This window comes from Bubalus kerabau, chromosome 13 (assembly GCF_029407905.1).
Source record: "Bubalus kerabau isolate K-KA32 ecotype Philippines breed swamp buffalo chromosome 13, PCC_UOA_SB_1v2, whole genome shotgun sequence".
NCBI classification, from domain to species: Eukaryota; Metazoa; Chordata; class Mammalia; order Artiodactyla; family Bovidae; genus Bubalus; species Bubalus kerabau.
Genome location: NC_073636.1, coordinates 17,997,551 through 18,012,748, shown reverse-complemented (window position 1 = coordinate 18,012,748; position 15,198 = coordinate 17,997,551). Strand labels below are relative to the sequence as shown.

The 15,198-nt window shown below is 36.3% G+C and overlaps 1 protein-coding gene across 2 annotated transcripts in view; it reads left to right on the top strand.

Moving 5' to 3' along the window:
* YME1L1 (YME1 like 1 ATPase) overlaps window positions 1–6,339 on the top strand; it is a 30,308-nt gene extending 23,969 nt beyond the window's left edge. For both annotated transcript variants that reach the window (XM_055543619.1, XM_055543618.1), the window contains 7 exons: window positions 355–467; window positions 1,305–1,460; window positions 2,392–2,543; window positions 3,177–3,303; window positions 3,397–3,470; window positions 4,501–4,587; window positions 5,967–6,339. In XM_055543619.1, the coding sequence (XP_055399594.1) occupies window positions 355–467; window positions 1,305–1,460; window positions 2,392–2,543; window positions 3,177–3,303; window positions 3,397–3,470; window positions 4,501–4,587; window positions 5,967–6,110 (853 nt within the window). In that variant the 3' untranslated portion in view covers window positions 6,111–6,339. The remainder of the gene's footprint in view (window positions 1–354; window positions 468–1,304; window positions 1,461–2,391; window positions 2,544–3,176; window positions 3,304–3,396; window positions 3,471–4,500; window positions 4,588–5,966) is intronic.
* The last annotated feature ends 8,859 nt before the right edge of the window (window positions 6,340–15,198 follow it).

Below are 15,198 nucleotides of genomic sequence, written 5' to 3'. Positions count from 1 at the left end.
GACTGAACTGAACTGAACTGAATACAGCAGTAAGATGGGTGTGTGGCTCACATAATAGGCTGCTATAGAATTATTTGTTCCTTTACTGACAGACTTGCTTGTCTTTGTCTCTGAAGGGTAGTATACTATCCTGATGCACACATTTATCTATATGAACCTTTGTTTAGCCTTCCAGTTTTTGAAATTATTATTTCAACCATGTTTTACAAGGAACTAATCTGAATATTTATGCTCAGAATAAATGTTTGTTGCCCTTACCTTTTCATCTTCTCTTTAGGATGTCAGTCCTGTTTTTATAACCAGACCCTCAGCACAGTTTATTAATTATATTTTCTTTTTGTATTCTCCTTGTAGTGCCTTAATACGCCCTGGTCGCTTTGACATGCAGGTTACAGTTCCAAGGCCAGATGTGAGAGGTCGAACAGAAATCTTGAAGTGGTACCTCAATAAAATAAAGTTTGATCAGTGTAAGTCTAATTCTATGATACAAACATTATCTTTGTGAAATGGTAATATATCAATTTATCCTGTTTGTGGTCCTTACTCAGGATGTCTTAAAAGACAAGTTCCTTTAAGTGTTTTTTTCCTCTCCCTTTATTTGTCCTTAAAGTCTATTTCTTAAGTAGTGTGTATCAGAGATTCTATAATTTTGAATCCCGATTTGAAAGAAAGTTTTCTTTTGAATATTGAGATAGATAATTGATGAATCTATGTATAAATGTTTCTCTAGATGAATTTAAAATATAAAATAATAGAAGAAGTACCTCTATATTATGAGCATAGTACTTCATGATGTAATCACTTTGGGGCCAAAAGAGGGGAAGCAAAAGTATAAAACAAAATACATGGAAATAGTATGGACCCACCTGAGTAGTAAAAGCAGCTATTAAACTGCAGTATTTTCAGAGATACCAGAATCAGTTCATAAAATCAAACATGTTTCCTCTTGTAACGTGGACTTTTGTGTCCAGAGTTATTTCAAGATGAAACTGATAATGGGCTTTTTCAATTTGTGGTTGGGTGATAACTGAAAGTCTGTAAATCGTTATCTGACAACTTTACCTTTCTTTGTTTTTCACAAAATTTATTTAAGTACAAGAACTTATGTTATTTGTCCCAGTGACAATTTTTATGGTCTGTTCAGTAGCAATTTTTCCTTTTTCCTCTTAGAATTTAGTAAAGTTTTTTTTTAAATTATAGTTTATGATTGCTATTTTCTTTTTTCTTTTGCAAAGTGAGTTCTTTATGCAGAGCTTTTTATTACTGCTTTTGAAATTTCAATGTTGTGTTCTGTCTGCATATAGCTGTTGATCCAGAAATCATAGCTCGAGGTACTGTTGGCTTTTCTGGAGCAGAGTTGGAGAATCTTGTGAACCAGGCTGCATTAAAGGCAGCTGTTGATGGAAAAGAAATGGTTACTATGAAGGAACTAGAGTTTTCCAAAGATAAAATCCTAATGGGTAGGTTTCTTTTCTTTTTTTCCCCTATGTTATGCTGTTCATTATGATAGAGAAAAAATTCTTAATTTTGAGAGAAAGGTTATAAAAACGAAAGGTATAGAAACATGCCAATATATACTCAAACATAGCACAAAGTTTGGCCTCTTACAGAACAAATACACCGTATATTTTACTCTTTGAAGGTGCCCATGTTTTTCTTCTTATCTGATATTGCTGATTAAAGAATAGTTAACTTTTTACTGTTTTTCAGTATTTTAAGTTTTATTTTAAACCTTAAATGGCTTCAAGGGGCTTCCCTGGTGGGTCAATGGTAAAGAAGCTACTTGCCAATACAGGAGACACAGGTTCAATCCTTGATCTTGGAAGATCCCACATGCCATGGAGCAACTAAGCCCATGTGCCACAACTACTGAGCCTGTGCTCTAGAGCCCAGGAGCCACGACTACTGAGCCCACACACCACAGCTACTGAAGCATAGAACCTGAGCTCCGCAACCAGAGAAGCCATTGCGTTGAGAAACCTGTGCACCACAACCGGAGAGTAGTCCCCGCTCGCCACAACTAGGGAAAAGCCCACGCAGCAGAGAGACGCAGCACAGCCAAAAAGAAAGTAAAATAAAGATTATTTAAATTGGCTTCAAAACAGGTTGTTATGTTATTCCTGTTAGAAGTTTATTTTCTGGAAATAGTTTTTTCCTTTTGATATAAGGAGTAAAATTATAGTTCTTAGAATTTGGTTTTCAGTTGACAAATTATGGCTTACATGTGTTATAGAGTGGAGTCTACTCATTTTTTAAACTTTCACGATGTTTTAAAATATTAATGATATTAAATCATATTACTCGAAGAATGACTTTGAGGCATATGAACTTCATTCACTTAAATATTCTTTCCTAATGGAGTATTTTACTTAAGTAAATTTTTATTCTTAGGGCCTGAGCGTAGAAGTGTGGAAATTGATAACAAAAACAAAACGATCACAGCGTATCATGAATCTGGTCATGCTATTATTGCATATTACACTAAAGATGCAATGCCTATCAACAAAGCTACAATCATGCCTCGAGGGCCAACACTTGGACATGTGAGAACCTTTAGGTTTTATTTTCTTTCGGATAATGCTCCCTAGTAACTTATGAAGGAAATGACTGATGAAAACATTTCAAAAGAAAATTCAGCTACTTCCTAAGTTTGTTGATATGTTCTTCTTTAACTTCCTCAACTGTCTTGAATTCAGACATATGTGTGAAATTTATCTGCTAATAAAGGATATCTTTAATATTTCAGATAGTATATTTAAATTATGAAATTTAATTCAGGAATGACAACAAAATATAATTCGTAAATGTGTAGTTGCTGTTTTCCCCTCAGAAGAAATTATGTATCATAATGACTGGTTCAGTTTTTCCAAGTTTTATCTCATTGAGCATACATTTCATTTTCATATCTTTCTAATTATAGACATTTTAAATATTTTTATTCAGTGAAGGACAGACAGTTGTACTGCAGCATTAACTACTTATTTATAAAATGCACTTCTGTTTTCCTCATTTTATACATTTCTGGTTTGGTCATCAGTCACCATGACTGTCTCTATGAAATGTTGCTGAGTTTTCAGCATCATGGTATTAAGTAAGAGAGACAAATGATAATTCAGGTTATTAATATGTATTTCAAAACTGTGTGTGAATTTTCTCTTTGCTTTTCAATTGTCTAGGTGTCCCTGTTGCCTGAGAATGATCGGTGGAATGAAACTAGAGCTCAGCTGCTTGCCCAGATGGACGTCAGCATGGGAGGAAGAGTGGCAGAGGAGCTTATATTTGGAAGTGACCATATTACAACAGGTTACTGTAAATAATGACTTTAGTTCAAATTGTGTTCGTTCATTTAAAGATTTTTTTTTTAACTTGAGTTCTATGTATATTTTAAAATTTTAGGTGCTTCCAGTGATTTTGATAATGCAACCAAAATAGCAAAGCGCATGGTCACCAAATTTGGAATGAGTGAAAAGGTAATAGCTAATTTTAACCTTCCCTCATGTATCACATGATGATGTGAAGAGTGTAGTGTCTCTGAGAGAGGGTTCTATTATAAATTGATAGATTTTCCTGTTTCATTCCAAATGGATTTGACAAAGCTTACTTTATAAATTAAATCTCATTTCCTAAGGCACACACTGTTTCTATTCCAGCTGCTCAGACAGTAACAGTTATTCATGAATTAACCAAATGATAATATAAATTATTTAGCTCTTTCTGTGAGCTTGCTTAATTTTGCCCTTTCCACATACTCTGTATATCTGCTTTATCACTGTGGCTCCGTGAAGCAATTCCAATATACTGTGACTGTGAATTTCTGGACTAGAATAGCTGCTAAAGTTGTCCAAGAAGGTGCTCAGAACCATGCATGCTAAGTTGCTTCAGTCACGTCTGACTCTGTGCAACCCTATGGACTGTAGCCTACCAGGCTCCTCTGTCCATGGGATTCTCCGGGCAAGGATACTGAAGTGGATTACCATGCCCTCCTCCAGGGGATCTTCTCGACCCAGGATCGAACCCATGTCTCGTATCGCCTGCATTGGCAGGCAGGTTCTTTACCACTAGCACCAACCGGAAGCCCACTTAGAACCATACTTGGGTTTTAAAATTCTCTCTGTACATTTTAGTATTACAGTTTCCCTTGTGGCTCAGCTGGTGAAGAATCCGCGTGCAATGCGGGAGACCTGGGTTCGATCCCTGGGTTGGGAAGATCCCCTGGAGAAGGGAAAGGCTACCCACTGCCGTATCCTGGTCTGGAGAATTCCGTGGACTGTATAGTTCCTGGGGTCCGCGAAGAGTTGGACACGACTGAGTGACTTTCACTTCACTTATTATACTTTCAGAAGAAGAATGAATTTTTTTTGCCCTCAAAGGCATTTTTATATTGTAATTTTTCCTTGCTTCCCTGATACTTATTTTCTTATATATGGTATAGTCCTCCTTCTGTTACATACATTAGTTAGAGGTTTTTATGTTCAATTTCTTTCTTTTCATTGATTTTAGCTTGGAGTTATGACCTACAGTGATACAGGGAAACTGAGTCCAGAAACTCAATCTGCTATTGAACAGGAAATCAGAATCCTTTTGAGGGTAATAATCTTTTTTTTTTTAATGTTTGTTTATCTGTTTAGTCAAAATGTGCCTGAGTATTTGGGTGCATGCAAAATAGCTAAAGTTCCATGGTTCTTTAGAAATGTCGATATAGCTCATAAAGTTAATAGGGGCACCATTGCTACAGGAAGTACAGTAGGTACTCTTTCCACTAGATGGCAGGCTTACTTGGGTATTATGTGTTGTATTAGGCTCAAATGCAATCCCATGGACTGTAGCCTGCCAGTCTCCTCTGTCCATGGGATTCTCCAGGCATGAATAGTAGAGTGGGTTGCCATTCCTTTTTCCAGGGGATCTTCCCAACCCAGGGACTGAACCTGGTCTCCCGCATTGTAGGCAGACTTTTTATCATCTGAGCCACCAGGGAAGCCCCAGGTTCAAATGTACATGAGCCTTAAAAGTGTGAAACCTAATAGTTTTACATGTAATAAAGTAAGGGGTTCATTCCAAGGAAGTTTTTATTTTATTTATTTTATTTTCCAAGGAAGTTTTTAAACTTACTGCTAATCCTTGATTTTTAGCTATAATATTCCATAATATATTTCTAATAATTTATATATTTAATGTGGTTATTTCATTTGGACATTATGGTTATGTTCACAATGTCTAGTAATTGTATTATATGCCTGTGTTTCTTGGTTTTGGTAAATTCATTTTTATGTTTTCTATCCATTTTTATAAGGGCAAAAATGATTAGCTATTCAAATGTTGACATTTGTACAGGCAAATGTGATACTGTCAAAAATGAACTGTTATTATTGCCATTATTCATAAACTGATTAACTTAATTCAGACTCGCTTTGAAAGGAGAGTTGAAGCATTTAAGTGATAAGTTCAAGGTGGGTTGCAGAAAAAAAAGTATGAAAGTCAAAGGTCACCTCTAGTGATAGACCGTTACAGTTTTGCAAAGTGAGTGTGTTACCAAGTAAAAGAATGAAAATCTGTGTCTTTTCTGGCCATTCTAGATTGAGTAAATTGGTGAAATGTTAAGAGACAAAATGAACAAACAAACTCCCTTTACTTTTAGCATGTATATTGAATAAAGAAATAGATTTCTGTGTTTATAGACCTTACTTAGAAATCAAATGAGTAGTGTATACTTTTACTTTTTCAGTAGCTTTTTGTGTAAGTGGACCTTGGTTATCTATAGGATAGATTTGGAGGTTAAAAATACAACACTGGAAAGTATGAAAGTTATTGTCAGGGAACCAAGCTTTTAAATGCTTTTATGTTTTATAGATAGATATCAGTAGATCTTAGATATTTTTTTAGAGTACGTAAAGAGGTTTTTTTTTTTTTCCCATTTATGGTTTTGCTTCTAAGGTTTCTGCCTTTTACATATCTGCTTTGTATTTCAGGATTCATATGAGCGAGCAAAACATATCTTGAAGACTCATGCAAAAGAGCACAAGAATCTGGCAGAAGCTTTATTGACCTACGAGACTTTGGATGCCAAAGAGATTCAAATTGTTCTTGAGGGGAAGAAGTTGGAAGTGAGATGATAGCTCTTGAATTGGATGTATTGCTAGTTTTATTGCAAGACCATAAGTAGCATTGAAGTAGTCTTATTTTGCAACTCTTTCTCCCATTCTTGACCCGGTATCATTCAGAGGTGTGAAACACTTTGTCACTCTGTTGTCACATTCATCTAATTTTGATTATTCTCATGATGAACACCTATTGCAAATAGCAAATTTATTAAAGAAAATAAAGAGCTATCAGGATTGAAAACAGCTTGTTTGAGAAGTGTTAATTGGTTATTAAGTTGAAAATCAGTAATGATTTTATGGTTGGTTACAGTGTTAGATGTGAATAGAAAGTGTGCCTTTAGCTCTTGGGAGGTATTTTTACTTAGCAAAGTAAAATTCATGAAGGATTGTCTTTGTTTCTAGATAGTACCATTTATCTTTGATAAAGAAATGATGCTGTTTGGCTGTTGCTACATCGTAGTTCTACGTTCATTAGTGGAAACTTCATTAAGATGCACTTAATTATGATCTAGATTGATTGTATATGAAGTGTTTTTTTAAAAAAATGAGTGGAGAATTATGAACCTATAGATACAATCAGAATTTAAATGATTGTAACTTTTAAAAAATCCAGCTTGCATTTTCATGATTTTTTTTTTAAAAACAATGCTATCACTCTGAAAATGAAGCTTATTTCAGAGCAACAGTATTTTGTTAAATAAACAAGTAACACACCTCAAATTCTGAATAACAATGTAATTATGCTTGGCAGTGAAACCAAAATAAAACCAAAAACTCAGTCCCCTTCAGAGTGAACTTTTGAATTACTCTGTGTTAGAAATGGAAAGTTGTGTTTACTTTTCAGTCAGATTTTGCAAATATTAATGTGTTGTTACAGGATTTACAGATGACTTTAGCTCAGTAGAAAAATTATTTTAGAGCACATTGTATTGGTTTTACAACCAAATTATATTCTTGAAGTGATTTTATTAAAATTACCTATAGTTTTCTAGTAACTTTTAAATTGTTTATGGTCTTCATTGAGGTTGATGGAGGGAGCTTGCTACATGATACTCTTGCCCTTTTGTTTGGGTAATTTAAAATTTTGATGTACTTTCAACCTTAGAGAAACATTATCAGAATAATACAAGGATCTCCCTTATACTCCTGATTCAGATTCACCAACTGATTTCATTTGCCACAGTTTCTTCTGGCCCTTCCTCCCTTTCTCCTCTTTTCCCTGCCCTCTGTCTGTTTATATGTATGTGTATACATGTCTTTTTGTGGACACGTTTTCATTTCCATAGGTAGACTTCCAGAAATTTCTGCCTTAGGTGCTGAGTTTCTGTTTGACTTCTTAAGAACCTGATGAACTGTTTTAAAAGTAACTAAATATATAATTTTGTGTTCCAGCTACCAGTGTATGAAATGTTCCAGTTTATCCATATCTTGTACGTTTCGAACAGTCTTATCTTTTTGACAGAGTCATTTAGTGTGTATGAAGTAGTCTCATCGTAGATTTAATTTACGTTGCCCTTGGACTGGTGATTTTGAGTATCCTCTGCTAGACTTTTGGCCTTTGTATGTCCTCTTTGGAGAAATGTCCATTCAGATCTTCCCTCCCTGCTTTGGTTTGTTGTCTTCTGTGTTGTAAGAGATCACATATTCTGAAGACAGGTCCTTTATCACATGAATCTTGTGTTTTTTTTCTTTCCTGGCTGTGTGACATGCCTTATGGGATCTTAGTTCCCCAACCAGGGATTGAACCCAGGCCCTTGGCAGTGACAGCACAGATTCCTACCCACTGGACCACCAGGGAATTCCCTCTTCCTCCTCTTCTGAGTTCTGTCTTAGCAGTTGCTCTAGGGATGACAATATGAATTTATCACTCTTAATTACAGTCTACTTCAAAATAATACAGATTTAATTCTGTAAAAATATAGTAGCATTGTTCTGCTCTATCTCCTTTTTTCCTCTTCTTTGTGCTATAGTTGTCATGTTACATTTGTATGTCTTATAGCAACTGGACGGTACAGTGACATAACTACTGCTGTATATAATCTTAAATCCTCAGTCTTTATCTGGGGGAGTCTTTATTTGCCTTTTGTTTTTTTATGAATATTTTTGCTGGATATGGAGTACATGATTAATTAAGTTTGTTCTTTAAATACTTCAAACATGTCATCTTACAAACTCCTGACCTCACATTATTTTTGGTGAGAGGTCAGTGTCAATGATTATGTAATGATTATGTTAATAGTAAACAGCTATTGCTGCTTTCAAGAAGTTTCCCTTAGCCTTGTCTTTTTAACAGTTTGATGGGTATTAAGTGTGGATCTCCTTGACGCTTTTCTACTTGGGATTTGTTGAGCTTCCTGGATCTATGGATAAAATGTTTTTCATCAGATTTGAGAAGTCGGGGGCAATTATTTCTTCAAATATATTTATTTGCCCTTTCTCTTCTCCTTCTGGGGTTCTTTTTCACATGTGTTGATATACTTAATGTTGATGTGGTTTCTGAGGCTTTGTTCATTTTTTTCATTGCTTCTCTCTCTCCTTCAGATTGAATACTTTCTGTTGATTCTTCAGCTTTACTGATTCTTCTTTCAACTGAATTTTTCATTTTACATCTTATATTTTTCAGCTCTGAGTTTGTATTTGGTTCTTTGCTATATTTTGTATCTCTTTATTGAGATTCTTTATGCATTGCATCATTTTCATCATAGGTCTCATTAATTCTTTAAACATGACTTCCATTAGTTCTTTGAGCATGCTCATAATAGCTGCTTTTAAATCTTTGCTAACTCCAGCATCTGGAGATACTCAATTCCAGCTGAATACTTTTCTTCCTCAATAAGGGTACATTTTCCTCTTTCTTTGTAAACTTGTTGAATTTCAGATAATGTAGCAATTACTGATTCTGAAATTTTTCCCTAGAGGTTTGTTCTTATTTAGTAATTTGCCATCAGTAAATTTGTGAAATCTGTCTCCATGACAGTGTACAGCCACTAGTGTGTCTGCTCCTTTGTTTAAAAAATGTTAACTCTTGCTTCCTAACAGTTTCTGCTGTGACTGCATAGCTTAGTATTTAGCCAAAGGATTGGACAGAGGTTATGTTCAAACCCCATCAGTCAGGCCTCCACTCTGCCAGTGGATCTATGTGGGCTGGCAAGTACATTCAGTGTTCAGCTCATTTGCAAGTCTTGTCTGGTCTTTGCTTTTTGGTGGGCTTTTTCCTTCTCCCTTGTGCATGTGTGCAGGTTTGGGCAACTGTGAGTATGTGGATGGCCTCAGTTTCCACTTTGCATGCCTGTAAATCCAGAGTATTTAGAAGTGCTTATCAAACCCAGATGGCTGTCTTCCCTCCCAGAACTTGCAGTGAAATCCCTCGCTACTCTGTTGTTTGCCCCACTTGGGACTATAACCTCAGCGAACCCTGTTTGCTTACAACTTGAGCTCACCATTCTACAGTGCGTCAAGTCAGGTGAGTCCTTTCTGGCAGTGGCAGCAGGCCTTGTTCCCAGGATCTGCCATCACCCTGGTTGAACCACTGCCCGCGAAGGTCCAGGATGTGGCAGCACAGGAAGCCCACAGGCTCACAGGTTCTTTCCTGAACTGGTTGTCAGGAGTAAGCACTTCTTAGTTGTAGATATTCAGTTCATTTCCAGAGTGCTGAGATGGCTATTTTATTCAACAGTTTGTCCAGATTTATAGCTGCTTTTTTGAAATGATTCATCAGTCTCCTCCCTTCATCATGCTGAACATGAATTTTCCAACTTATTCTGAATCACATTCCACCCAAATTAACTTCATAAGGATAGATTTCAAGAGGACTCAAACTTTTCAAAACTATCTGTTCAAAGCTACCACAGTGCCAGGGTTTTACAAGTAACCTATACCTACTTTTGATAATTGATACGTGTTTTATTTTTAGATATTCTTTGTATTTGTTCATACTCATTTCAAAAGTAAATATTGAGTTATTTCAATCTGCCTAGTTATAAGCATATTTTTTAATGTAAGTATGTAATATTTTAATAAAATATGTTGGAATGTAGACTTGATCTTTGGATTGAAAGAAACAACACTTGGTCATGGACATAAACTTTGGAGAGTTGATACGTTTGAACTGAGGTTTTTATTTCTGTGCAAATTCTCCCTTGCCCCCTATTCTGTCACACTGATCCCTGTTCTTTTAGGCACGAATGTAATTCCCCTATACCCCCTCCTGTCTTTTAAAATAGAAACTTAATTTAGTTATGTGTCAGTGCTTCATACAAGAATATAATGGGTGGCTAATCTCTTATGAGTTTGAGAATGCATTTCATGAAAAAAGGTTACAGAGCTGCCAAAGAGGGAGGGCTACAGAGAGAGAGAGGATGTAAAACCTAGTTTGGGGAGCTTGTTAGGAATCTAATTTTCTGCGGTTCTGGAAGCAGGTGTGTAACATGCCCAGGGAACCTGGAATCTAAAGAAACTTGTAACTCTGGCTCAGGACGGGAGAAGAACTGCTAATGTATTGAGACTGTTCTCCATTTTCTGCATTTGCTTTGACAAATTCCTTTTGAATGCTTATGGAGGACCAAATGTTGGTCTAGCGAGAAAGTGAGCCATGTTGGGGGATCCACGTTAGATAATATACAGAAGGGCACTTAGAGGTGTGGACGGGCCCCAGAAAAGGATAATCTGAAATGGTGCTCTGGATTCCTAGAGAGCGAAAAAGAAAAGTCAACAGAGTGGATTACATACACTTAGGTCAATGGAGTTACAGGTGAGAAAGCTGTGGGCACAGAAATACCACTGAGAGTAATAGCTTAAAATAACTGCCAGATCCAGACTGCTCAAAACCATCTCACATAACTCTGCTACTCCCTGCAGTTTTGATCCTGGTGGGTCGGAAACCATAAACTGCCATCTAAAGAAGGAAGAATGGAATTAGGCAGGAAAGCTAAAGAGGACCATGCCTGCCTTCCACCCCTACTGTATGTGGGCATCCTGTAGTGTGGCTAAGCTGGTTAACCCTGACTTGGTGTTTTTATAGTTAGAGATTGGACATTCTTTTTAAGTACTTTGTGAGTGAAAGCAATTCTGGACTTCTTCTTATTTGAGAGTAAGGTTTTTCAACCTGGGTTGAAAAAAGAACCTCTGAAAATTTCAAAGGGTAGTAGGAGATGGTGTTGCCTTCTAATTATATTCCATGAGTCAAAAATAGTGATTACATACATTAACAGATTTTTGGTTGAAAACTTTTGGGTGATACAATTCATAAGATTTTTCAGGATTGGTAGTTTCCATCATAATCATGTATGGGATACATGTGTGAAAAACTAACAAAGCTTCTGCTGTCTTTGTACTTTCTAAGTTTTTGTTGAAGTATAGTTAATTTACAATGTAAAATAATTTACAAAGTATAGTTAATTTATAATGTATCAGTTTCAAGTATACAGCAAAGTGATTCAGTTATATATATATCTATATCTTTTTCAGCTTCTTTTCCATTATAAGGTAATACAAGATACAGTATAATTCCCTGTGCTATACAGTAAGTCCTTATTTATTTTATATATAGTAGTAGAAGATAAAATATGCAAGGTAGGATTGAGTGCCAGGTCAACAGTATCTTGTACATAGAAGGATCTGTTAAGTGGATAAAACGATAACTTCAAGACCTATAGCATATGAAATTCCTTAAGGTATTATGGGTTGATTTCACACAAGAGGTGTTTCATCTTTTATCAACCAGTTTCCTCCTTTCACATGTTAAAGACCAGTTGTTAGTAAACTTGAGATGTTAGTAATGTCTGTATAGCTCTCCTAGAAATTCTGAACTAGGTGATGAAAGACGCAGAGGTTGGAGAAGATGGAGGAAGAAGACAAAATAGGATTGAAGAAGATGGTTGCTAAAGGATTTCTGGAAGAACAAGAGAGACTCTTTTTATATTATTAGGAAATGCATCATTGTTCAAAAAGAAACCTAAATCCACTATAATAAAAAATACGAAATAACTGAATGATTGTTAAGAAATTTGTGAATCAAACTTTGCAAAAACTGGTGCAGTGTTCCCTGGTGGGGAGAAAGCATAGCACCTGCCAGGTAGAAGCATGTTGTCAGTATTAACAATGCGAGGCCAAAAGGTTCACAATTTTTAATTTTTAACTTTGGTGAAAGATAGTGTTTACTGTTAAAAAACAAAGAAAACTAACTTAAAAATTTAGCAAAACTTTGGCTTTCCCTGGTGGCTCAGATGGTAAAGAATTTGCCTGCAATGCAGGAGACCTGGGTTGGGAAGATCCCCTGGAGAAGGGAAAGGTCACACCCACTCCAGGATTTTTGCCTGGAGAATTCCATGGACAGAGCAGCCTGGTAAGCTACACAGTCCATGGGGTTGCAAGAATTGGACACAACTCAGCGACTAACACTCACTTTCAATGTGATTTTTTTTTTTTTCCTGTTTGAGAAGTTGACAGATGGGCAAGTGCTTACCTGTGCTGTGGTTTGGTTCCACTTTCTGTATGCTTTTTCATCCTTGTTAGATTTTAAGATTCTTAAGTTCATGCTGCTGCTTGGTGTCATAAAATCTCAAATCCTCATACATAATTTGAAGAAACAGTTGTTGGAGGAATACATAGAAAATAAAATATCTCCTTTGGTTAGATTTTATTAAAAAAAAAATAGACCTTTTTAAAATAAACCTTTTTTAAGAAAAGTGAGCTGTTACTATGCTTCTCAGTATCCTAAATCACAGAGTTCATTTATCCACCAAAGCTGTTGGTCACTGTTAGAACTGATTATACTGTTAACATTATATTTTGTAAATATATATTTTATAAAAATTTGTGATGCCAAGGTGATAGTTTAGCTTTGTGCTTAATTTGGGGGTATTTCTTTAAATGGATAATGCTGATTTGTTTTTTTAAAGTGGGTTAACATAAATTCTCACATAAATTTTTACCAGGACTTTCAACTTTCAAACTATACCTATTTCTTATGCACCTAGTACCATCAGTATGAAGTCATCCACTTAATGGGTAAATTTGATGAGCTGTAAGGCAGTGAGAATATCAAGATCCCAGTGGATTAAATTATCACAGAACTGAAGAGCAAATGTCTTGAGGCAAGATGATGAAATTGAACTGCTATCCATGTCAAGTAAGAGTAGAAAATTTCTGGTACCCGAACTAAAAAGCCTCTTGATGAAAGTGAAAGAGGAGAGTGAAAAAGTTGGCTTAAAGCTCAACATTCAGAAAACGAAGATCATGGCATCCAGTCCCATCACTTCATGGGAAATAGATGGGGAAATAGTGGAAACAGTGTCAGACTTTATTTTTCTGGGCTCCAAAATCACTGCAGGTGCTGACTGCAGCCATGAAATTAAAAGACGCTTACTCCTTGGAAGCAAAGTTATGACCAACCTAGATAGTATATTCAAAAGCAGAGACATTACTTTGCCAACAAAGGTTTGTCTAGTCAAGGCTATGGTTTTTCCAGTGGTAATGTATGGATGAGAGAGTTGGACTGTGAAGAAGGCTGAGTGCCGAAGAACTGATGCTTTTGAACTGTGGTGTTGGAGAAGACTCTTGAGAGTCCTTGGACTGCAAGGAGATCCAGCCAGTCCAATCTGAAGGAGATCAGCCCTGGGATTTCTTTGGAAGGAATGATGGTAAAGCTGAAACTCCAGTACTTTGGCCACCCCATGCGAAGAGTTGACTCATTGGAAAAGACTGATGCTGGGAGGGACTGGGGGCAAGAGGAGAAGGGGACGACAGAGGATGAGATGGCTGGATGGCATCACCGACTCGATGGACAGGGAGGCCTGGTGTGCTGCGATTCATGGGGTCGCAAAGAGTCGGACACGACTGAGCGACTGATCTGATCTGATCTGATGGTTAATTTGTGAACCGATGGTATCCTTTGATCATTAAAAAAAAAACAAGTAGTTCCTTAATTGCAAGCTAAGAATGTTTCATTAATTATGTCTTTTCATTCCTTTTCTATATTTGGATTTATACTGAATTTTTTGGTCTCAAGTTTTATGTGGCCAAATGTACTGATATTTTCTAATTTCCATTTTTTTGGAAAGATCTTCTAAACATCATACCACTCATCCATATTTTCTTCTAAAATATTTAATGGTTTTTATTAAAAAGACTAAACATGTACTAACCTGGAGTTTATTTTGGTGATACCTTGAGATGTATAGTTACTTCTTATCAGCAATTGATTTTTCCCAAACCATTTATTAATAATACATATCATTTCTCATTGATTTGTGTAGTTTTGTTATATTAATAAGTTCTCAACTCTATTTTCCAGTAATGTGCTTATTCACCGTCAGGGTATTATTTGAATCTTAAGTAGGCTCAGTAGGAGTCTTAGTTGTGGGTATTCTAGGCAGCAGCTTTCTAGAGGGCATCTGTTTCCATAGAAATTGGGAATGGGAAATCTTAGGTTTCCATTGCTTGGGGATCCAGACAGCATTTGACGAAGGAGATAGAGAAGTTTAGAGATGACCTAATGACTCCTTGAGTATCTTGGTCCTTACAGAAACACTAGAGTAAACCAAATCTTGACAACCTACCTGAAGTCCTGGTGTGTAGTTCTAATCTCCCTGCAGCTTGGTAGTGGCTTTGACCCTCATTCAAGGCTGCTTCAGGAAGTGTCAAGAGTCTTTTTCAGATATCACTATAGTTTTTACTGGTCTCATAGGTCACCCTGGAGAATACTGTGAAGGCAGAAGACAAAAGATAATTTTTTGGTTGGGCTATTGTAGGAAGCAAATGCTTGGTGATCAAGAATTGATACCAGTCACATACACCAAAACCATTTGGTGTGGCTAAGCTGGATAGCCCTGAGAAATATTTTTTTGTTTTCATTTTTGTTCATTGCTCTTTCATCAGTGAAAACGCTGTTCTGGAACATCACTTCAACAGGGACCCAGCCTCTCTTCAGAGTTCTTTGGTGCATTCCAGCAGCAATTTCTGCTGAAGGTCTGAACACTTGGCTTCTGAGTCACTAATCCCAAAAATCTGTTGTTAATTCATTCAGTCTACAAAGAACAAAATGACATTAAATGGCCTCTGAAGAATAAGTGCGTAAATTAATTTGTTTTGCTGTAAAATA